We start from the raw sequence: 21787 nt of genomic DNA, 5'->3' as shown, positions 1-21787 counted from the left end.
TGAGCTTCCTGGTGGTTGCCAGGGGCTGGGGGCAGGGAGGCGGGCATGGGGAGTTGTTCAATGGGTAGTCGTTCAATGGGTGTGAAGTTTCACATTTGCAAGATGAAAAGTTCTGGAGATTGGTTGCACAGCAATGTGAATATGCTTAGCACCACTGACCTATACACTTAAAGCAGCTAGAATGGTAAATCTTCTGTGTATTTTACCATGATAGGCAGGTAGGTAGTTAGGTAGATACATAGATACATAGGGAGAGCTTCCCTGGGCGAGTCTCAGAGTGCAGGGTGCTGCTCTAATCAGTGGGATTCTAAGAGCTGGTGGAACCCAGAAAGGCTTTGCCAGAAGCCAGGGCAACTGGGAGCCCCTAGAGGTGGGAAGCTGTGAGCCAGGGTCACAATATGCCCCATGCATGGTATACGGAAACAGCACAGAACTTTGGTCAGAAGATCTGTGTTTGAAATGCTTCTTCTAACCACACAGCCTTGGGCAAATCACTTCATTGGAGCAGAAGACTCAGTCTTCCCAAATGTAAAAAGGAATACTTAATCCCTGCCCTGCCCTACTGACCAGGGCACCGTCTGGGATTACGCAAAGGTATTCCCACAAAGTCTGTCCTAAAGGCTAAAGCACTCCACACCCTGCACTTTATCTGCAAAGAGGAGCACAGAACCTGCCTCCTGGGGTTATTATGAGGATTATATGAGCTGTGGCCCACATTATGAGGATTATATGAGCTACGGCCCACACCCGATAAACACTCAGCGGGCACACACTAGTCTTGCTGCCATTGTTGCTGTTATTATGTGTCTGTCTCTCCCACTGGGTGCTCTGGGCGTTTCTACTGAGTCCCTTGAAGGCAGAGCTCACGGCTGATTCGCCTCTAGGTTCCAAGCACCTAGCGCTCTCAGGGTGCAAAAGAACTGCCCAGAGAGCACTGGGCATGTGAATGAATGAGTGAGCGAATGAATGAGTGGGTTTATGCAAAAGCTCTCCTGAGAAGGCAGTGAGACTCAGCCCCTGACTCAGCCATCAGGGCCTAGGGCCCCCACGGAGCCTGGGAGTTCGAGTCCCCCTCCCCCCCGGTCCTGACCTTCTGCGTGGGTGGCCTCGGCCAGATCTGGGCACAGCCATGTCCAGCTGTGGGAGGGCACAGCATCTAAATGGACACATGGGTGGGACAGCTTCAAAGAACTTGGGCCACTCAACTTGTGGAAGGCTGAGATGCCTTTTACTTCCCCCCCTTCTTCCTTCTTTCCTGGAAGAAATTTCTTTAAGGTAGAATTTACGTACCGTAAAATGAACGGGGTACACGAAGCACCCAGTGTAGCGAGTTTTGACAAATGAAGTCGCCCATGTAACCAGCACCCCAATCGAGATAGAGAACATTCCTGTCACCCACTTATCCAGTGTCCTTGGAACAGAAGGTTCCTTCGGTCCCCCAAGTGGGTGTGGACAGGTGTGGGTGGGATTGCACACTGTGGGCTCTTTCATGTCTGGCTGCTTTTGCTCAGCTAATGGCTGTGAAATGCATCCATATTGTGTGTCACACTCCTTCCGGTTGCCAAGTAGTGCGCTGTTGTATAAAAATACCACATTTTGTTTATCCGTCTGCCTGTTGGTGGCCATTTGCTTGTTTTCAGTTGGAAAACTATCATGAAGCAGGCTGCCCCAAGCCTGGTGGTTGTTACCACCTGTTCTTCAGGGTCAGGAGGCCACACGAGGGATTTACACGAGCAGGGTGAGCAGGGCCACCACTCATGATCACGGGGACCATGCACAGCCAGCAGGCTGGTGGGGCAGGAGAGCAAGCGGGGCTCGAACCAGCGTGGGTGTGCTTCCCCTGAGCTCTGTGAGGCTATAGCCGAAGGCCACCCATTTCCAGCTCCCCATAGGTGCCCTGGGAGCTGGTGGGCTGGCGGGCTGGCAGGCTTGTGGGCAAGACCACGGGCTACCAAGGCATCTTCGTCCTGCAGCATCACTGTGCTGGTCCTTCCTCTAGGAGGCTTTAAATGGGGTTGGGTCCTGGAGCGTCTGGGTGGCCCAGCCGGTTAAGCGTCCACCTTCGGGTCAGGTCATGATCTCACAGTTCGTGGGCTTGAGCCCCGCACCTGGCTCTGTGCTGACAGCTCAGAGCCTGGAGCTGCTTTGGATTCTGTGTCTCCCTCTCTCTCTGCCTCTCCCCCACTCATACTCTGTCTCTCTCTCTCTCTCTCTCTCAAAAAATAAACAAACATTAAAAAAGAAAATGGGGTTGGGTCTGGCCTTCTGGGAAGGTTTTCCTGTTGCACAAGAATAGACGCAGTAATTTCTCAAGTCTTTGCCACCAGGATTCTTAGCCTCCCCCAGGGGGCAGGGCGAGGTAGGGGTGGGGGGTGGGGCGTGCGATCAGGCATGTCAGAGTTCTGTCACTGTAACACCCCTCGCTCGCTGTGGGACCCTGGACCGGCGACTTCCCCTTGCAGAGTTTCTGTGTCTGTTTCCTCATCTGTCAAGGCCCACATCCCTGCCTTCCAGGTTCGTTCTGATGGCTCCTTAAGATACCATTTATGACATGCTGTACACAGAGCCTGGCATTCAGGAAATCATAGATGGCAGCGATGAGGAATATTCTGTGGCCTCTTGATCTAGTGCCTAAAATAACTTCCACTGCGTCAGAAAAGGTCTCCTGGAGGTTCTGGAAGGAAGCAGCCCCAGCCGCTGCTGCCTCCGGGACGGACAAGGGTTGGGAAGAAGGACAGGACCAAGTAACCCCTGTCCCTTGTGTTTCCAGACCTGTCTTCCCCGGTGGAAGTTCTGCGTGAGCGACACAGAGAACAACTTGGGCTTCGCCCTGGGCCCTATGTTTGTCAAAGCGACCTTTGCAGAGGACAGCAAGAGCATAGTGAGTGCCTCGTCTTGCACACAGGCTGTGACATCGCACCTGCACTAGCCCTTCGTGAACCTGACAGCTCACACTTCTGTCTGCTCTGGACCTTTCCTACTCCGGGCCAGGGCTCCAGCCTTAACTCACAGTTCCTGTTTTCTGAAGCCTTGAATGCCAGGAGTTATTTGGGATAGCTCTATAATTGAGTGGCAGGCACTGTAGCTGTATTGCCCTTTAACCCTGCAAGGCCATTCCAGCCATCTCTGCCTCTACCTCCAAGGGGAATGAGGGGCCCAACAAGCTGGTGTTGACAGAGCAGCTCTGGCCTGGAGGGTGACATTTTTCTTACCCTGTGGGTGATGGGTTTGTTCTGGACACGCAGAGGAACATCATTGCTACGTGTGTGAAGACAGCCAGGCCCCAGTCCAGATCCTGGATCCATCACCTCCTGGTGGGGTGACTTGGGACAGTTTTTCTCCCTTCACCGTTAACTTGGAAGTGGGGCTGTCCATCCCGCAGTGGGAGACAAAATGAAATACCGCACACAAAACAAGGGCTCAGTGAGTGGTAGCTATTATATTATTATTATTATTATGTTATTGTTACAGTTTTTGTTCCTGATTTTAATTATGTAGATATTATCTGCAGTCAGATGTTAACAAAGGGAGACTCCCATTCCTTAGGCGACTCGACTCGCCTGTGAGCAGCTGATACAGAATCTTCGTCTAGTTCTGTCAGCCGTCAGCCCCTCTGCTCTTTCTGCTGCACGACTTCCTCCCCCTGCTCTAGCATCTTTGGCCTCCGGGTCTGCCTGTGACATTATCGCCCTCAAGAGAAGCTGGTCATCTCCAGCCTGAGCACAGCATTGCTGAGACTGCTTCTCAGAACTCGGGTTCTGTAGATTTTAAAACCCATTCCATCAATAAAGCAATCCTGTGGGCCAGTAAGTCTGAGAAAGACTAATAAGACTTTTACACTCTCCAGAAGAACCACAGTGCATGTTATACGCCAAAGGTTCTGAAAAGTCCTGCAGAGGAGAGACTTTTCCAGCTTCCCCAAAGCTTGTCCTACGCATATTTGGCCATGGAGCTCTGTTTATGGAGGTCCAGTCTTGTCCTGCAGGACTTCAGTGTTCTGAGGAACAAGGTTGGGGAAGTGGCTGGGGCTCCCCTTCTTCGCCCAGCACTCACAGCCTGAGGTTTTGAGCTGTGATCTGAGTTTCGACTCTGGCCCGGGGCCTCCCTTCTGCCTGGGGTGTCTGTGCAGTGCCCAGCCCTCACTGGTCAGCTTCTCTCTCCTCAGGCCAGCGAGATAATCCTAGAGATCAAGAAGGCATTTGAGGAAAGCCTGAACACACTGAAGTGGATGGATGAGGACACTCGGAGATCAGCCAAGGAGAAGGTGAGGCTGGCCCGGTGCCTGAAGGGATGGCTGAGGCTTCCCGCCCGTGGGGCCACAGCCACGGACGGAGGAGGGTGCGTGAAGGGAGACCAGTCCCAGCTAGTAAGCCCGGTGTGGACGCTGTCCTGCCCTCAGGGGGTGAACAGTCCAGCAGGATGGAGGGACAGCCTTGACCACATGATTGCATTAATAACTGTGTAAAAACAGACCGTGTTGAGCATGTGAGAGAAAAATGCAGGGAGATGTGACACGTCTAACGAAGAGGGAGGGACTTGATATATCGAGTCCAGCGGGGGACAGCCAGCAAAGGCTTCCCTCGGGACGTGACATTTAAGCAGAGGGCCAAAGGGTAAATAGAAGTCGGGCAAGAGAGGAACCTTTCCAGAAAGAGATGTGGAAACCCCAAGCAGGAGGACCTGCCTGTGCCCCTTTGGTCCAGAGCCCGAGGCCAGCCAGCCCTGCTGAGCGCTCAGTGTCCGCCGTATCTCTCCTGTCTAGGCAGACGCAATCTACAACATGATAGGCTACCCCAACTTCATCATGGACCCCAAGGAGCTCGACAAAGTGTTCAATGACGTGAGTGGCTCCCACCCTGCCCCCTTGCATTCCCAAATGCCCCTGGAGGTCCGCAGTTGGGGACGAGCAGAGGCAGGCTGGGTCCAGGTGGGATGCTGGAGGCACCTTGACTGTCAGGACATCTCAAGATGCGGTGGTGGGAGGTGTGGGGATGGGTTCTCTGCTCCTCCCCTCCTGGGCCCGCCTCCCCCGAGCCTCTGTCAGTCAGTGCCCAGCCCTCAGTGCCAAATGGTGCCACGTGCCCTGCCAGACATTCCATTTCGTGGGCAGCTCCATTGGATGAGTGGGAATCATGGAGGTGAGCAGACCCTGGAAGGCACAGACAGAATTGATGCCCCTAAAATATCAGGGAGCCCCTCATACCACCTTTTCCTTCCCAGGCCCCCAAGTTGCCTCCTCTCCCCAGGGGCCTCCCCCACCTTCCCAGAAAAACCTGGACCTCATTTGGACCTTAAAGGCTAATGGGAAAGAGGAAGCATGAATCCCAAATGCACATTTAAGCTTAAATGAGGCAACAGGGGTGCTTGATATATTCCTGGGAGTTGGAACTTTTGGCAGGTCATTCCTTTAAATGGATTGTATTTCTGCCCCGAAAGATAGTTTTATATCTTTTTGTGATGGAAATTTATGAATTCAGGCATTTTTGCAATTATAATAACCTCTCATCATGGCTCTATTTAAGACCCAAGAATATTAAAACTACTTCTGAGAATATGGGACTGACTCATTCTGCAGCGTGTTTCCTTCAGAATAATTTAAGATGCCCCAGGGTGTCACAATACAGGATCCAGAGGCTCTTGCAGACAGCCCACAGGATCAGAGTCCTGTCCCCAGGGCCCCAGCATCTTACCAGAGCCCTGACGAGAAGCCAGAAAGCCCTGAAGCCGATCTGAGGGAGAACCTTGCCCCCTGAAAAGAGCTGAAAGGCTGGGCTGAGTGCTAAGGAAAATGTGCAGTGATGCCTGTGCCCTGACATGTCAGAGACAGATCCCAGCTTGATTCATGTGCTATCCAGAGTGGTAGCTACAAGCCACTACTGTTTAATTAATTAAAATCTAAATACATTAAAATTTAATTAAGTGTAAAAGTCACACTAGCCATGTTTGAAATGCTCAGTAGCCACATGTGGCTGGTATCTACCATACTGGATCACGCGGGCATAGAACATGTCCCTCATCATGGATTGGACAGCACTGGAGGGATTTCCTGCCTAAGGCCCAGGCGCTGCTGCAGGCCGCGATACTGCTTGGTATTGAGCGGTCCTGGTGAAGTTCTTACCGTGTCCTCGAAAGGGAGAGGGGAGGGTGCCGGGCCCCAGCAGGGTCAGGGCCAAGGCAGGAAGCCGCCAAGCCTGCAGTCCCGAGCCCTCCATTCCATCCTCTGACCTGTGGACCAATCCCTTAACCTCGTGGGGTCTCAGCTTCCTCAGTTTTAGAAGAAGGGGTTTGCCTTTCGAGGAGCTGGGGGGCCTCCTGGCCTGGGTACGCTCTGATCTTGTGATTTCGCTTCCTCTTGTCCAGTACACGGCAGTTCCGGACCTCTACTTCGAGAATGCCATGCGGTTTTTCAACTTCTCCTGGAGGGTCACTGCTGACCAGCTCAGGAAAGCTCCCAACAGAGACCAGTGAGTCCCTGGGCCTTGCTGGGAGGAAGTAGCTCCCAGAACACAGGGTGCTCTGGGCTGAGCTTGCCTTTGTCGCACATGCACCACGTGCCCACCGTGACTCTCCTAAGTGCCATCTGAGGAGTGGGTACCGTGGTTTTCCCACTTTTCAGATGCAGAGACCAGGGACCAAGGAAGTGTGCCCAGCCAGGAGCTGGGACTGGCCCAGGTCTGTGTGCCCCCGGTGCCCCAGCCTGTTGGCAGAGTAGTGGCCTCTAGACTTGAGCGGGCCCGGCCTCACATCCTGGTTCCACAGCTTCAGTGTTTAGAGCCTTTGCCTTGTTATCTGCAGATAAGATGGGAGGAGCCCATGGACAGTCAAGTGTGAGAACTTCGCAGGAGTGTCTGGCCCAGAGGAGGCCCTCGGTTAGGGAGGATTCCAGACGGGCCCCCAACAGCTGTGGTTCCCAAACCTCACTGCATATCAGGACCCTCTGGGGAAGTTGTGTGTGTGTGTGTGTGTGTGTGTGTGTGTGTGTGTGTGTGTTTTCCTGAGGAAGGTTTTTTTTTTGTTTGTTTAATGTTTATTTGTGAGAGGGAGACTGCGCATACGCACGTGGGAGGGTCAGAGAGAGAGGGAGACAGAGGATTCCAAAGGGACTCTGCGCTGACAGCAGAGAGCCCAATATGGTATTCGAACTCACGAACTGTGAGATCATAACCTGAGCCGAAACCAAGAGTTGGACGTTCAACCCACTGAGCCACCCAGGCGCCCCTCCTGGGGAAGTTTTTTTAAATACAGCTTTCGCCTGGACCTCAAACCTTCTTAAAATAATCTGGAATGAGCTCTGGCATCTGTCATTTTTTGAGCAGTCTCCTTGGAAAAATCTTCTGTTGTCAACGCAGCTCTAGTTCTCAAAATAAGCTCCCTCCACGCCGAAAACATTTTGCAGAGTAAAGCTTACCAAGGTGGAAGCAACTTCTCTTTGCCTCTGGTGCCCCCTCGTGGCCAACCGAGGTTTGAACATCTCTGTTTCCTCTGTCTCCAGACTATGGCACAGATAGATACTGCCACAAGGTTCCGAATTTATCTGAAGTCTTTAATTTAACTTAAAATTTATCATTTAAATTCTGCCTCATGCCCGTTCATGTAACCATGTGTTTTTAAAAAATATGAATTTTCAATTTCCCAGTATCTTTCCATGGCTTCAGTTACCCACCAACACATCTCTGTGGCGCTTACCTGGAGGAGACAGAGTGAACTGTCTAAGCTCTTGGAGAAAACGTCCTTCCTGTCTCACTCTGCTCCTTTTTTTTTTTTTAAGTTTATTTATTTTGAGAGAGAGAGAAAGAGAGAGAGCGAGCGCCTCAGTAGGGGAGGGCAGAGAGAGAGGGAGAGAGTGAATCCCAAGCCGACTCCACATTGTCAGCGCAGAGCCTGATGCAGGACTCGAACTCACAAAACGTGAGATCATGACCTGAGCTGAAACCAAGAGTTGGACACAACCAACTGACTCAGGCACCCCAGCACTCCACTCCTTACTGAACTTCCCCCCTCCATATCAGAAAAATTGTCAAGTGAACAGATGTTTCTACCACTAGGTTCCCTTCTACATTCTTTGTTTTTAATTTTTTTTTTAGGTTTTATTTTTTTAACTAATTGTACACCCAACATAGGGCTTGAACTCACAACCCTGAGATCAAGAGTTGCACGCTCCACCCACTGAGCCAGCCAGGCACTCTTCTACACTCTTGAAAAATTATTGGACCCCAAAGAGTCATTTTTGTTCGGCGATTATATCAATTTATTATTTATTATTATTTATTATTAAAAGGAACTATTTTCTTATAAAATATTTAGTGAGAAAAAGGTATTATTTTACTTTTTGCCTATTTCTTTGATATCTGGCTAAATAGAAGACAGCTAGATTCTTTATCTGACGCTGTGTTCAATCTATTGCAATATCTTGTTTTGAAATATATAAAGAAAACCTAGCTTCATGCAGACATGAAATTGGGAAAGGCAGGAATGCTTTAGTAGTCTTTTCTGATACTTGTGCACACTCTTTGTCGATACTACATCAAAACTCAGCAAGTAATAATTTGTTAAAGGTTAATCACACTGTGGAACCTGAACCCGTAGTCATGAACTTTTCCTGCTCTGTTACACTGAAACCCATCAGTCTGTCTTGCACTTTGAATGGATCTTTTAGCCAGCCCTAATTTGTAACATCACACATGGGTCATTTGGGAAACAATGGCCCTGCTGACTTTTACATACTTTCCCCCCAAATCCACATTTGTTCATATCACTGTTGACCTCCTGAGAAAAGCTTTTAAGTATTGGGAAGCTGTCAAGTTTGGAGGGACTAATACAAGTTTTACTAATTAAGTAATTAATTTTGCTTGAAACTTCAAAGTTTCTTTTTAATTTTTAAAAAATTCTGCGGCGCCTGGATGGCTCAATCAGTTAAGCATCTGACTTCAGATCAGGTCATGATCTCAACGGTTCATGAATTCAGGCCCCTCATCAGGCTCCGTGCTCATCGTGTGGAGCCTGCTTGGGATTCTCTCTCTCTCTCTCTCTCTCTCTCTCTCTCTCTCTCTGCCCCTCCCCCACTCACAATTTCTCTCTCTTTCAAAATAAATCAATAAACTTAATTTTTTTTTTTTTTTTTAGTTTTTTAGTTTTTATTTTTGTAAGTAAGCTCTATACCCAAGCTCTGTTTTTGTAAGTAAGCTCATAACCCATAGATCAAGAGTTGCATGCTCTGGGGGGCACCTGGGTGGCTCAGTCAGTTAAGCATCTGGCTTCAGCTCAGGTCATGATCTCACAGTTCGTGGGTTTGAGCCCTGCATCAGGCTCTGTGTGGACAGCTCAGAGCCTGGAGCCTGCTTTGAATACTGTGTCTCCCTCTCTCTCTCTGCCCCTTCCCTGCTTGCACTCTCTCTCTCTCCCTCTCTGTCCCTCAAAAATAAGTAAATATTAAAAAAAAGAAAAAAAGATGTTCCTAAATGGGGCGTCTGCATGGCTCAGTTCAGTTAAGCCATTGACTCTTGATTTCAGCTCGGATCACGATCTCACAGTTCGTGAGTTCGAGCCCCCATTGGGCTCTGCACTCACAGTGTGGAGCCTGCTTGAGATTCTCAATCTCTCTCTCTCTCTCTCTCTCTCTCTCTCTCTGCCTCCCCACCCACCCACCCAAAATAAGTAAATAAACTTGAAAGAAAGAAAGAAAGAGAGGGAGAGAGGGAGGGAGGGAGAGAGAGAGAGAGAGAGAGAGAAGAGAGCAAGGAAGAAAGAAAAATGTTCCCAAATGGAATGGAGCTTTTTTTCCTGGTGAGGAGCACAGTGACCACTGGAGCAGCTGGTGCCCCTGTCTTGAGTCACACTTAGGCTCCAGCAGCTTTACCCACTGTTGCAAATGTCAACATGTCACAAAAGCAAGTAACGATTTAACATTATCATGAAAATAGCTTTGACCTTGCAGAACCCCCCCCAAGGGAATTGAGGGCCCCTCCCAGTGTCCACAGACCACACTTTCAGAGCTGCTTTGCAGCAGTGGCCTGCCTGCCTTCCTTCCTTCCTTCCTTCCTTCCTTCCTTCCTTTCTTTTTTAATTTTAATGTTTGTTTTTGAGAGCATGAGCAGGGGAGAGGCAGAGAGAGAGGGAGACAGAATCCGAAGCAGGCTCCAGGCTCTGAGCTGTCAGCACAGAGCCTGACGCGGGTCCCGAACTCACGAACCGAGATCATGACCTGAGCCGAAGTTGGATACTTAACTGACTGAGCCACCCAGGCGCCCAGCCGTGGCCTGTCAGTCTCTCTTTGTAAGAGGCTCACTGTTCCTCCGTGTGTGTGACATCGGATTTCACCAATCCCTTGTCTGCAGACAGTTGGGGTTTTTCTGGTTTTTCCCTCCAAAACAGTGATGCTAAGGATGTCCTTGTACGTGTGTGCACTTGGGGCCGGGGTTAAGGCTCCTGATATCCTCCAGACCGGCTGACCCCACCTGTGTGTCCTTGCAGGTGGAGCATGACTCCGCCCATGGTGAACGCCTACTACTCGCCCACCAAGAATGAGATCGTGTTTCCTGCCGGCATCCTGCAGGCGCCATTCTACACCCGCTCCTCACCCAAGTAGGATGCTTGGGGTGCTCCCGTCCCGTCTCCTTCCCCTGCCCCTCAGTGGAGCCCGGCCCAGCCCTGTGGCCCACAGCCACACTGAGTGCTCTTTGTCCCACTGGCCCGGGGAGCTTGGGACGTCCACCACCCCCCCACCCCGCCCCGTGCTTCCCTCCAGGGATCTCCAGGATCCAGAAGCCCTTGCACAGTGGGGATTTGGGGGCATGTCATGGAGTCAGGGGCCCCATCTAGGGGAATGCCCCTCCAATGGTATCTTAGAGCCATCACGGCCGGGGAGGTGGAGGCGTGAGGGCCCTGTCTCACACAGACAAGATATGGGGCCCTGAGTTTGAGTCCCAGGTCTGCTCTTTGCAGACTGCGTGGCCCGTGGACAATGTGATCAAGCCATTCCAAGTGGCTTGCTCATTCATAGATCGGTCATTAATGCCGAACCCTTTTGAGGGGACCAAAGAGGACAGTGCCGTTCTGTGGAGCATCACGTACAGTGCTTGGCACCCATTGGGCACAGGCTGACCACAGCCCGCTTGCCCAGCCTCTCAGTGGCCTCAGGGGACTGGCTGGAAGTTCAAGCCGCGGCCATGTCCCTGCAGAGCGCCACAGGACCCTGCTGTTTCTCCAGATACGGGAAGCCGTGTCCCTTGTGACGTCACCCTCACTCTTGTTTCCTCCCCTCCAGGGCCTTAAACTTTGGTGGCATTGGTGTTGTCGTGGGCCACGAGCTGACTCATGCTTTTGATGATCAAGGTACAACTCCCTGGGGCCCCCTTCAGACCGGGCACATTGACTCCTGGCCCCACTGTTTCTGCTTTGCTCTCGTCGCTTCCAACAGTCTGGAGGCAGATGGATCTGGGTTCAGTCCTGGCCCTGCCTCCCGTCATCTGAATGAACTTTAACAAGTCCTGTCATTCTCCAGGCCTCCTCGTCCTTGTCTGTGAAGCGGGCATGGCAATTCCGACCTCATGGGGTGATTGTGGGGACTGTGTCAGACACAGGGGGTTCCTGGAAGGTGTCCCATACTCAGGAGTGGGTGTTAGTAGTCCTCAGGGAGCACAATTTCTCCTCCACTCCAGAGACTTCTCTGGCCCCACCGCCAGCAGAGGAGTTGAAGTCATTTGCCTCCTCATCAGAAAATGTCCAGAATTCTCATTCCCTCCTGCCTTGGGGATTCCAAGGCCAGAAAGGAAGAGGCAGGACTTTAGAGGCCGGGGCCTGTCTGTGACCCCAGCGCTGCTGACTCCATTTACCCCTTCCTGGGCTCAGGGAACAAGGCCCTTCGCCAGCCTTGACAATGACTCCCGCTCCACTGAAATTGTGGACAAGCTGACCCTTGGCCTACATCCCATTCCTCCATTCTCTCACCGCCACCTGCCACCCAGCCCGCCTGGCTCATCCTCCCAGCTCCTCTGGCCCCCAGACCGGCACCATCTCCCCAGTGCTGGTGGGTAGAAGGGAGGTGGGCGGGTGGAGCCATTTCTCACTGGGAGGAGAGGCTCCGTTAGCAGCTACGCGTGCCAGCTCTGCCTCTCCTTCCCCTTGACCTGACGCTTCCTTCTGAACCCACAGGACGAGAGTACGACAAGGATGGGAACCTTCGGCCCTGGTGGAAGAACTCGTCCGTGGAGGCTTTCAAGCAGCAGACCGAGTGCATGGTGGGCCAGTACAGCAACTACAGTGTGAACGGGGAGCCAGTGAACGGCCGGCACACCCTCGGGGAGAACATCGCCGACAACGGGGGCCTCAAGGCGGCCTATCGGGTAAGAGCTCACCCCCCGCACATGCCCCGGCCCAAGTCTGGGTCTGTGCAGGTGTCTCCTCAGTAAAGGGTCATTAGAGACCAGCTTGGGCAAACTGTAGCCACTCCATGAGCTGTTTCCCCATCTGCAAAATGGGCGAGAACTGATGGAGAAGCTTGCGGAAGTCCCTAGCACAGAGCGTGGCACACAGAGGGCTTTCCAGCCTTGAGTCTGGCCCAACTAGGAGACATAGGAGAGGGCTTAGGCTGGACCTACCTGACGACCTTTTCAAGGAAAGCCACCACTAATTCAGACAGCAGTGGACCCGGGAGGGAAGGGGAGGGAAGAGACACCATCATGGAGCCAGTTCCGGGTTCAAGTCCTGGCTCTGGAGTAAGTCACTTAGCCTCCTCGAGCCCCAGTGTGCTTGACTGTGAACACCTACTCCCTACATCACTGGCGTGGCAGAACGTTGACACAGATAGGGGCATCTGGGTGGCTCAGTCGGTTAAGAGTCCGACTTCAGCTCAGGTCATGATCTCACAGTTCCTGGGTTTGAGCCCCACGTCGGGCTCTGAGCTGACAGCTCGGAGTCTGAAGCCTGCTTCAGATTCTGTGTCTCCCTCTATCTCTGCCCCTCTCCTGCTTCGCTCTGTCTCTCTCTGTCTCTCAAAAGTGAATAAATGTTTAAAAAAAATTTTTTAAAAAGAAAGTTGGGCACAGAGTGACACTCCGAAAGGTCAGCTGAACTGGAAGGGAGAGAGAGCAGAGGCCACGAGAAGAGAAGGAGATGTCTCTCCAAAGAGCAATACAGAGCCTCCTTCTCACCATGACAGTAAGAGCAGAAATAAATAAATGAGGTGCCATTTATTGAGGCCTTATTATGTGCCAGACTCTGCTCAGTACCCCCACAGTTTTACCATTAGGTATTACAGCCCCCATTTTGCAGGTGAGAAAACTGAGCCCAGAAACACTCAATAACCTGCCTGAAGTCCAGGAGTCAGTGAAAATGTACTGAAAACCTTCTGTCCACCATGGGCTGCCTTAGGCACTGGAGATTTTGTGCCAAGACAGACAGGAATCGTGCTCTCACAAAACTCACAATTTTGTGGGGTAGGGGAGGGGGAAGAAAGCCAATACACAAGTAAACAAATAAGATAATTTCAAGTACTGATAAGATGAAGAATATAAAATAGGGCAAGGTAGTGAAAAATAAGGGGGGAGGGTGGTCAGGGTAGGCCTTCTGGAGGGGATGACATTGGAATTGAGACCTTGAATGACGAGGAAGAGGCAGAGAAAGCTGGAATAGAATAGTATGTGCAAATGGACACAGCCCGGCATGGTCAAAGACAGGAAGACAGGCAGGGGTGGAGCGGAGGGAGGGGATGTTGGAGGAGTGATCGGGACCAGAGCTCACCAGGTCTGGGTCAATGGCTTAAGGAGCTTGGGTTTTGTTCTGTACAATGGGAGCTGCCGCACGATTTTTAAAAAGAAGAATGACACGATCTAATTTATCCTTTAAAACAAAACAAGGGTCAGCAAACCTACACCCTGTGGGCCAAATCCAGCTTTCAGCCTGTTTTTGTAAATAAAAAATTTAGGGGGACACAGCCAGGCCCGTTCACTTCCACGTTGTCTGCAGCTGCTTTCACACTGACAATGCCAGAACTGAGTAGTTTCAACTAGACCCTTTGGCCTCCAAAACTGAAACTATTTACTTCACAGGAAAGTTTGCCAACCCCCACTTTATGAGGATGGCTTAAGATGCTGTGTCAGGAGGGGATTGGAATTAGACTAGCTCGAGGCAAGGAGTCTAGTTAGAAAGCTGTTGTGAGATTATCCGGCAAGAGAAGGGATAAAGCCATGGCAAGGGTAAGAAGTGGTCAGATTTGGATTGTTTGGATGATTGAAAGAGAAGCTCAGGGGGCCTGGCTCCCTCGGTCAGAAGAGTGTGTGATACTTGATCTCGGGGTTGTGAGTTCGAGCCCCACATTGAATGTAGAGATTACTTAACGATAAAATCTGGGGCGCCTGGCTCAGTCGGTTAAGCGTCCAACTTTAGCTCAGGTCATAATCTTGCAGTTCGTGAGTTTGAACCCCGCATTGGACTCTGTGCTGACAGCTCAGAGCCTGGAGCCTGCTTTGGATTCTGTGTCTCCCTCTCTCTCTGCTCCTCCCCTCACTCACGCTCTGTCTCTCTGTCTCTCTCTCAAGAATAAATATTAAAAGGGACGCCTGGGTGGCGCAGTCGGTTAAGCGTCCGACTTCAGCCAGGTCACGATCTCACGGTCCGTGAGTTCGAGCCCCGCGTCAGGCTCTGGGCCGATGGCTCAGAGCCTGGAGCCTGCTTCCGATTCTGTGTCTCCCTCTCTCTCTGCCCCTCCCCCGTTCATGCTCTGTCTCTCTCTGTCCCAAAAATAAATAAACGTTGAAAAAAAAAATTAAAAAAAAAAAAAAAGAATAAATATTAAAAAAATTTTTTAATAAAATCTTTTTTAAATTATTTATTTATTTATTCTGAGAGAGAGAGGGAGAGAGAGCAGGGGAGGCACGGAAAGAGAGGGAGAGAGAAAGAATCCCAAGAAGGTTCCGTACTGTCAGCACAGAGCCCGACGTGGGGCTCGATCCTACGAAATGTGAGATCATGACTTGAGCTGAAATCAAGAGTTGAATGCTCAACCAACGGAGCCACCCAGGCGCCCCCAAAATAAAATCTTTAAAAAAACTAAAGGAAGCAAGAAAAAAAGAGAAGCTCAAAGAACTCTGGGGCTGGAGTCTGAGTAACTAGGCGGTTGGTGGTACCATTTACTGTGGTGGGAAGGCGTATGTGCGTGCACGTGCATGTGCGTGTGCGTGTACAACCTCTCATTCTGCTGTGCCATGTTAGCTCTGGGATGCATCGTGGAAATCCAGCTGAAGCAGTTGAATAAACAAGTCAGGGAAGAGGCTGGAGCTGGAAGGAGGCACTTGAGAGCTGTGGGCGTGTCGGTGGTATCTAAGCCGTAGGGTTGAACGCACTCCCCTTCAGGATGAGTGCGGGTGAAGATCACTCCTCTAGCCTGAGCCGAGGCCCAGACTCCGCAGTGTGAGTCCCCGCCCCAGCAGGGTAGAGCTTCCCGGGATCTCCCGCACTGGCCCTCCATTGTCGCCCTGTTTGCTCCTGTGTCGAGGGAGCCGCTGAGCTTTGTTTTCTCTGCTCCCAGGCCTACCAGAACTGGGTGGAGAAGAACGGGGCTGAGCAGACATTGCCCACCCTGGGCCTCACCAATAACCAGCTCTTCTTCCTGGGCTTTGCACAGGTGAGTTTGTTAGAGGAAAAAAACGCCAAACGCAGGCACATTCTGCCATCTTGAAGCTCCAAGAGCTCTGAGAGCCAAAAGGCAAGTTCCCCTCAATTGATAACCTTCTAGTTCATTGGCCCGTCCATCGGGCATCCAGTTTGTAAGGTGAGCTTCCTGCCATTAGAGAAATCCAGTGAATGCCATTAAAAGGTGTCCAGTATCAGGTAGATGAGAGGACAGGTAAGTGCTAAGGGCCTCCTGGTTCAGGGGTTCTAGAAGTTTCCTAAACTCAAAATGCCCCAGGATGTCCCTTGAGTTGGCATTAATGAATAGTCTTCTGTTGGTGCCCAGAGCCATAAACAGTTTTTTGTTCTGCCCAGGAGGTGAGTGATGTGGACTCAGTTCAAGGTTTTCAGACTGGTTTTAGGGCAGAACCCTTTGTTCAGATGAAATCTAATGCAGAGGCCCAGGACAGACCCAGGTAACTGCAGTAGAGGATGCTGGGATGGGGGACATCCCAGCCCAGCGTCTCTTCCCCACACGCTCGGCAGCCCCAGCTGACTCCCCAGGCTCTCAGAACTAGGCGGGGGCCCATCCCCCTACTGCCGTGGACGGGGGCAGTCTGGCAGCCTCAGGGCCCCATAGTGACCCAGCTTCTCCTTTGTTGCCTCACAAAGGTCTGGTGCTCTGTCCGCACGCCCGAGAGCTCCCACGAAGGCCTCATCACCGATCCTCACAGCCCCTCCCGCTTCCGGGTCATTGGCTCCATCTCCAACTCCAAGGAGTTCTCAGAACACTTCCACTGCCCCCCTGGCTCGCCCATGAACCCTCATCACAAGTGCGAAGTCTGGTGAGGGTGGGAGCACCTCGAGCCGAGACAGAGGATGAGCCCCCAGGTGGGGCCAACAAGGCCATCTCTCCATCCAGCGTCCAGGGCACCGCCCCGCCCCCCTGGCCACCCAGGGCCCCCCTACCCCGCACTGGAGGGTTTTCAGCCGGAACTGAGCCTACAATGTGGGTTCTCAACACAATCCGAGATTTGATCCCCTGTGAAGACCCTGGCATCCCAGGCACATGTGCGTCAACTCCAGTGGGCATTTGGGTATCAGGCTGGTTGCTCACCAGGCCTGGGCCCCACGCTGACAAGGGCAGTGGACGCAACCCCCCGCCCACATCCGGAGCCAGAAGCACCAGAAATGCCACTGTGTCAAATGCTTTAAAGATATATTTTTGGGGAAACTATTTTTTAAACATTGTGGAATACACTGGAAATGTTCAGGGAAATAATGAATTTAAAACACTTTTTTTTTTTTTTTTAAGGAAAGGATTGGTATATTTATTATATTCTGTTTTTCTAAATAACCTGTGGATAAGGGAAGCCCCACTGATTTACCCCTCTCCTCCTCACTCGCCGTGAGGTCGCCTGAGGCAGCCATCCCCAGCCACTGAGCGCGTCCCCAAGTAGAGAGCTGCCCATCCCTCGGCATTTACAGTTTCAGCCTCTGTCACCTGGTTTTGCAGTCGCAGGGTGTAGAGAGGAGAGGTGTGGAGGCCAGGAAGGGGCAGAGGCCAGCTCATGGGCACCGCCCCTCGCAGCTTGCCTGTCTCTGTCCCCAGAGTCCAACAGTGGGAACCCCAGCTAGGACGGTCTGTTCCCCAAAGTTGCAGCAGGGAATTGATGGCTGCAGCAGGATGAGGCCAGGTCATGGCCTTCAAACCCATGCTGGGGCACCCCGATGCCCTGGGCCTGGACAGCAGAAGGCCTGCAAGACCTGGCCCTCCATCAGATCCTCTCTGCCATGCCGTAGATAGCCCCTCTCTGTCCCTCTTCTGGCCGCTGCATGTGTGTCCCAGGGTCTGGTTCCCTGTCTACAGCAGCCCTCCCAGCCTGGCCACTTCAGGGTCTGCCTTGCTGACCCGTTTCTGCAGAGGAAGGAGAAAAGAGAAGACCGCTCTCCTGTCCCACAGGGCCCAGATCCTCCCTCTGAGCTCCGTCCTGCACCCCTGGCCTGGGCTTGGCTCCAGGGACCACATGCAGCCCCGCCTGCCCGCCCCCCCCTGCCCCCCGTCTCTAGTGCCTTATCTGAGGCTGCAGCCCAGGCTCTACCCCAAGGAGACAACCCCCTACCAGGTGCCCCTTTGCTTCCTCAGTGAAGCCTTCAAGTGTCCTGACTATAATGCAAGGCCATACCCCCTACTCCCAGTGCCCACAGAGCTGCCCCTCACGGCGCCCTGGGAGCTCTAGCCTACAGGGCAGTGGCACCAAGGTCAGGAATCTGAAGGACTCCTGAACTTGCCCTGAGCCCCATCCCACCCTCAGCCCCTTGGGTTGAATCGAGACGATACTTGTTACTAGAGGGACCCCTCATCTGGAGATGTTTTCAGCCAAGGCAGACTGAGGAAAAGGTTCCCCCAATGTGATCAGTCTAGCCTGTGGGGTCAGGGAACCAGGAGTGGCTTCCCTCCTTGAAACTGTGGTGCAGGAGCTCTCTCTGGGGGAAGCAGGCACCTGTGACTGAGGCCAGAGCAGCCAGTGCTCACCCTGGCTCTCCCTTCTCGGCAGCCCACGGCCTGGTCGTGCCCCGTCACCTCGCCCCGGAAGTTAGAATCCTCCCTGCCCAAGAGGACCAGCCAGATCAGCCTCGGCACTGAGGTGGGGTGGGGTCCAGATGAGGCTCCTGGTCCCCACAAGCAGCAGTCCTGGTCACTTTTCAGAGACGTAGGACAGGAGCCAGAGAAGGAGCTAGAGTTGGGGGCTTCCACACAGAGTTTGGATTTCCCAGCCCTAGTGCCCTCCAGGTACCTCCTCTACCCGCCTCGTCCTGCCTTCCCGCCTTCCCCGGGGGCGGTCACAGTCCTCAGGGGTGTCTGTCCTCACCTTGGGCTGGGACCTCCCAACCAGAAGCAAGTGTCCCAGGGCTGAGGGTCCAGCCAGAGGGAATGTAGACTACATTCATTTCTTCAGGGTGTCCTGGGAATAGGCAGGGGCCAAGGGGGAGGAGGGCTCAGGCCCAGCAGGGACAGAAGCAAAGGGATTACCCCCACTGTCCCTGCCGAGCTGAAAACAAGGCTGAGGAGGTGGACAGCTGCCCCGTGAGAGACCCCTCCCCTGAGGCCCGGGAGCCATAGGTCTGGCTTCTCTGCGGCTACTTGGATGTGGGGTTTGGGGCTGGGAATCTATTTTTTGTATTCTTACGTTTTGTGCTACTGTAGTTTCGGTGTGGCACTATTGTAACTGAAATAAACGACTTGTACCGAGCGCCGTGTGACTGAGTGTGTGGCCTCCGAGGACAGTGCTTGGAGGCTATGGGAGGGCTCCTGGCCAGCACAGAGCTGCCCACCGTCGCATGTGCATGGGGGCCAGCTGCACCCCTCCCCAGAGCAGAGGACTTGGACCCTGACAAGTGCCAGAAGGTTACTCAGTGCCTGTGCCCATCTGGCCGTCCTTCCTCCATCAATATGATCATGTGAGCACTCCCTGCTAGTGACAATGATGCATGTCCCCACTGTGCCCAAGGGGCATCCTAGAAAAATGGAATTTTCTGTTATCTTGGAGCAAAGGGTGTCGGCAGTGGGTTTCCAGGCCTCAGATGCTTGGCAGGGCAGACAGTAGATGAAATCAGAGAAGTTCAAGGAAAAGTGTCTGACATATACTCATGCCTCCTCCTGAGTTTTGCATACATTCTTCCTTCTCCCTAGAATGTTCTCTGACTTCTCTGCCTGATACACTCCTACTCATCCTTCAATGCCCAGCTCAGCATAACTTCTTCTAGGAAGCCCTTCCTGACCTCCAGTCCAGATCAGGTAGGATCACACAGGCTTCACTCTCCTACCAGAATGTATTAGTGCCAGGGCCTGCCGTAACAGAGTACCACAAACTTGGTGGCTTATTGCAACAAAAATTTATTGTCTCACAGTTCTGGAGGCTAGAGTGCAAGATCAAGGGGTCAACAAAGTTGATCCTTCTGAAGAATGGGAGGAAGAATCTGTTCCAGGCCTCTTGCCTAGCTTCTGGCAATTTGCTGGCCATCTTTGGCATTCCTTGGCTTATAGAAGCATCACCAATCTCTGCCTTCATCTTTACATGGTGTTCTCCCTGTGTGCACGTCTGGTATGTGTCTGAATCTCCCCCCCCCCTTTTTATAAGGACACCAGTCATATTAGATCAAGGCCCACCCTGATAACCTCATTTTTACTAATTACATCTGCAGTGATCCTATAAGATCATATTCTGAGGAACTGAGGGTTACAACTTCAACATACGAATTTGAGGGGACACAACTCAACTCATAACACAGAGGTTCCAGTTCTCTAGGCTGTGAAGGTGTCTGTACCATCTCCAGCAGCCCAGTGCCTGACACAGACCAGTGATGGAGTAGGGCTCAGTGACTGTTGGGTAAGTATGTGGGTGAGTGGATTGATGGGTGCACAGGTAGATGATGGATGGATGGATGGATGGAGGAATGGGTGGGTAGATGGATAGGAGAATGGATGAATGGATGGGTGGGTAGGGGAATGGGTGATGGATGGATGGGTAGGTAGATAGATGTATGGGTGGGTAGGTGGATGGATGGATAAGTGGATGGATGGATGGATGGATGGGGGAATGGGTGGGTGGCTGGGTGGGTGGATGGTTGGGAAATGGGTGATGGATGGATGCATAGATAGGTATATGGATGGGTGGGTAGGTGGATGGATGGATGGATGGATAAGTGGATGAATGGAAGAATGGCTGAACGGACAAATAGTCATAAGTAATATATCATTAAGGGAGCCATCCCACAACACACTAATACCAGAGAAAACAAGCCCAGTGGGCTGGGGTGACCAGGGAAAACTTGCTGGAGAGCAGAGACTTCAGCTGAGCCTTCAATTATGAAGGGGGAGAATTGGTGCTCGTACTTTGAACTGGACAGAGTGATGACCTGAGCAAGCACCTATTCAAGGGGCAAAACCCCTCAACCTGCCTTGCTTTAAAAGGAATAAGTCATTTGTCTTAGACTCTATTTCTCTAGCTGTAAAATGGACATTTTTCTCTGTCTTCTCTTTGTTGTGACCCACAAATACTGGGGAGATGTGCAGATGCTTGAGAGACAGTGATACACTTTGAACCCCTCACAACATTCACACTAGGTGTGTGCCTGCCCCACGCGTATATGAGCTTATACATAACCCAGCGTCTCTCATCTGGACAGCTCAGCCTTATCCCCTCCAACTGTCTTTAGGAGAGCAAGCTATTTAAAGATCACATCACTCCCCTTCACTGCATTTACTTGCCCTAGGACCTGGGCTCTGCCCAAATTGCCCCCGCCAGAGCTCCCCCTTGCCACCTTGAGCCTCCTTTCTGCACCTTCAATAGCCCCTGTCCTTCCCTGCATGTCCCTCAGATTAGAATGTCCTCCATACACCCTTGCCAATAAATGAATGAATGAATGAACATATGCATTTTTTCTTAAAGCTTCCACATGTGTGCCTACTGCGAATCAAGCCGTGTGCCGTGTCCTTGCACATCCTCTCCTTGAATGCTTACAGCAATTTCCTAAGACAGGTGCTTTAGCACCCAGATCTGAGGGGAATGGGGGCAGAGCTGAGTTCTGAACTCAGGCTGCTGGCAAGGAGCTGCCTGGGAAAATAGGAGAGGCTCCTAAGGAATAATGATGGCCTGGGGACCACACACACACACACACACACATGCACACACTGAGGTGCCAAAGAGAGATTCCATTTTTCCCTGCAGAGGGCTGTCTTCCTGCTCCTCCCCTTTTCCCAGTGACCCAATGAACAGGCCCTTCCCTCTCTCCTCCTCTGAGCCCTGGGGCCCCTTGCTCCTCCCCTTCCTTCCTTGTAGCAGCTGGTCTTACCTCTCAGCTCAGTGCAAGCCCCCACCCCCAAGCAGGAATTAAAACCCCAGCCTGACCCTACAGGGGTTTATCCTACAGTTGAAAAGATGAAAATACTTGCCAGATGCCACTAGAAAGCAAGTTGAAACTATGGGACTTCTAGCCGTGAGTAATTGTGTGAGCAAAGAGGCTCAGCAGGGGCCCTCTGGGAGGGCTGAAGAACTGCAGAAGGGAGGTAATGAGGGAGCATAAGGCAAGCTGAGGGCAAAGTACAGGCTAACAACACCCCTCCCCGCAAGGTGAGATATGTGTGATATTCCTCAGATACTCCTGGCTGCCCCAGAAC

The 21787-nt window shown here is 52.1% G+C and overlaps 1 protein-coding gene across 4 annotated transcripts in view; it reads left to right on the top strand.

Annotated features, from left to right (window-relative positions):
- ECE1 (endothelin converting enzyme 1) overlaps positions 1-18860 on the top strand; it is a 113742-nt gene extending 94882 nt beyond the window's left edge. For all 4 annotated transcript variants that reach the window (XM_045475997.1, XM_045475999.1, XM_045475998.1 and 1 more), the window contains 9 exons: positions 2771-2881; positions 4166-4264; positions 4763-4840; positions 6361-6464; positions 10471-10581; positions 11264-11331; positions 12151-12341; positions 15524-15619; positions 16279-18860. In XM_045475997.1, coding sequence (XP_045331953.1) covers positions 2771-2881; positions 4166-4264; positions 4763-4840; positions 6361-6464; positions 10471-10581; positions 11264-11331; positions 12151-12341; positions 15524-15619; positions 16279-16455 — 1035 coding nt within the window. In that variant the 3' untranslated portion in view covers positions 16456-18860. The remainder of the gene's footprint in view (positions 1-2770; positions 2882-4165; positions 4265-4762; positions 4841-6360; positions 6465-10470; positions 10582-11263; positions 11332-12150; positions 12342-15523; positions 15620-16278) is intronic.
- The last annotated feature ends 2927 nt before the right edge of the window (positions 18861-21787 follow it).

Source organism: Leopardus geoffroyi, chromosome C1, assembly GCF_018350155.1.
Source record: "Leopardus geoffroyi isolate Oge1 chromosome C1, O.geoffroyi_Oge1_pat1.0, whole genome shotgun sequence".
Classification (NCBI taxonomy): Eukaryota; Metazoa; Chordata; class Mammalia; order Carnivora; family Felidae; genus Leopardus; species Leopardus geoffroyi.
The sequence above is the reverse complement of the archived record's forward strand: the minus strand, read 5'-3'. Positions and strand labels throughout refer to the sequence as shown.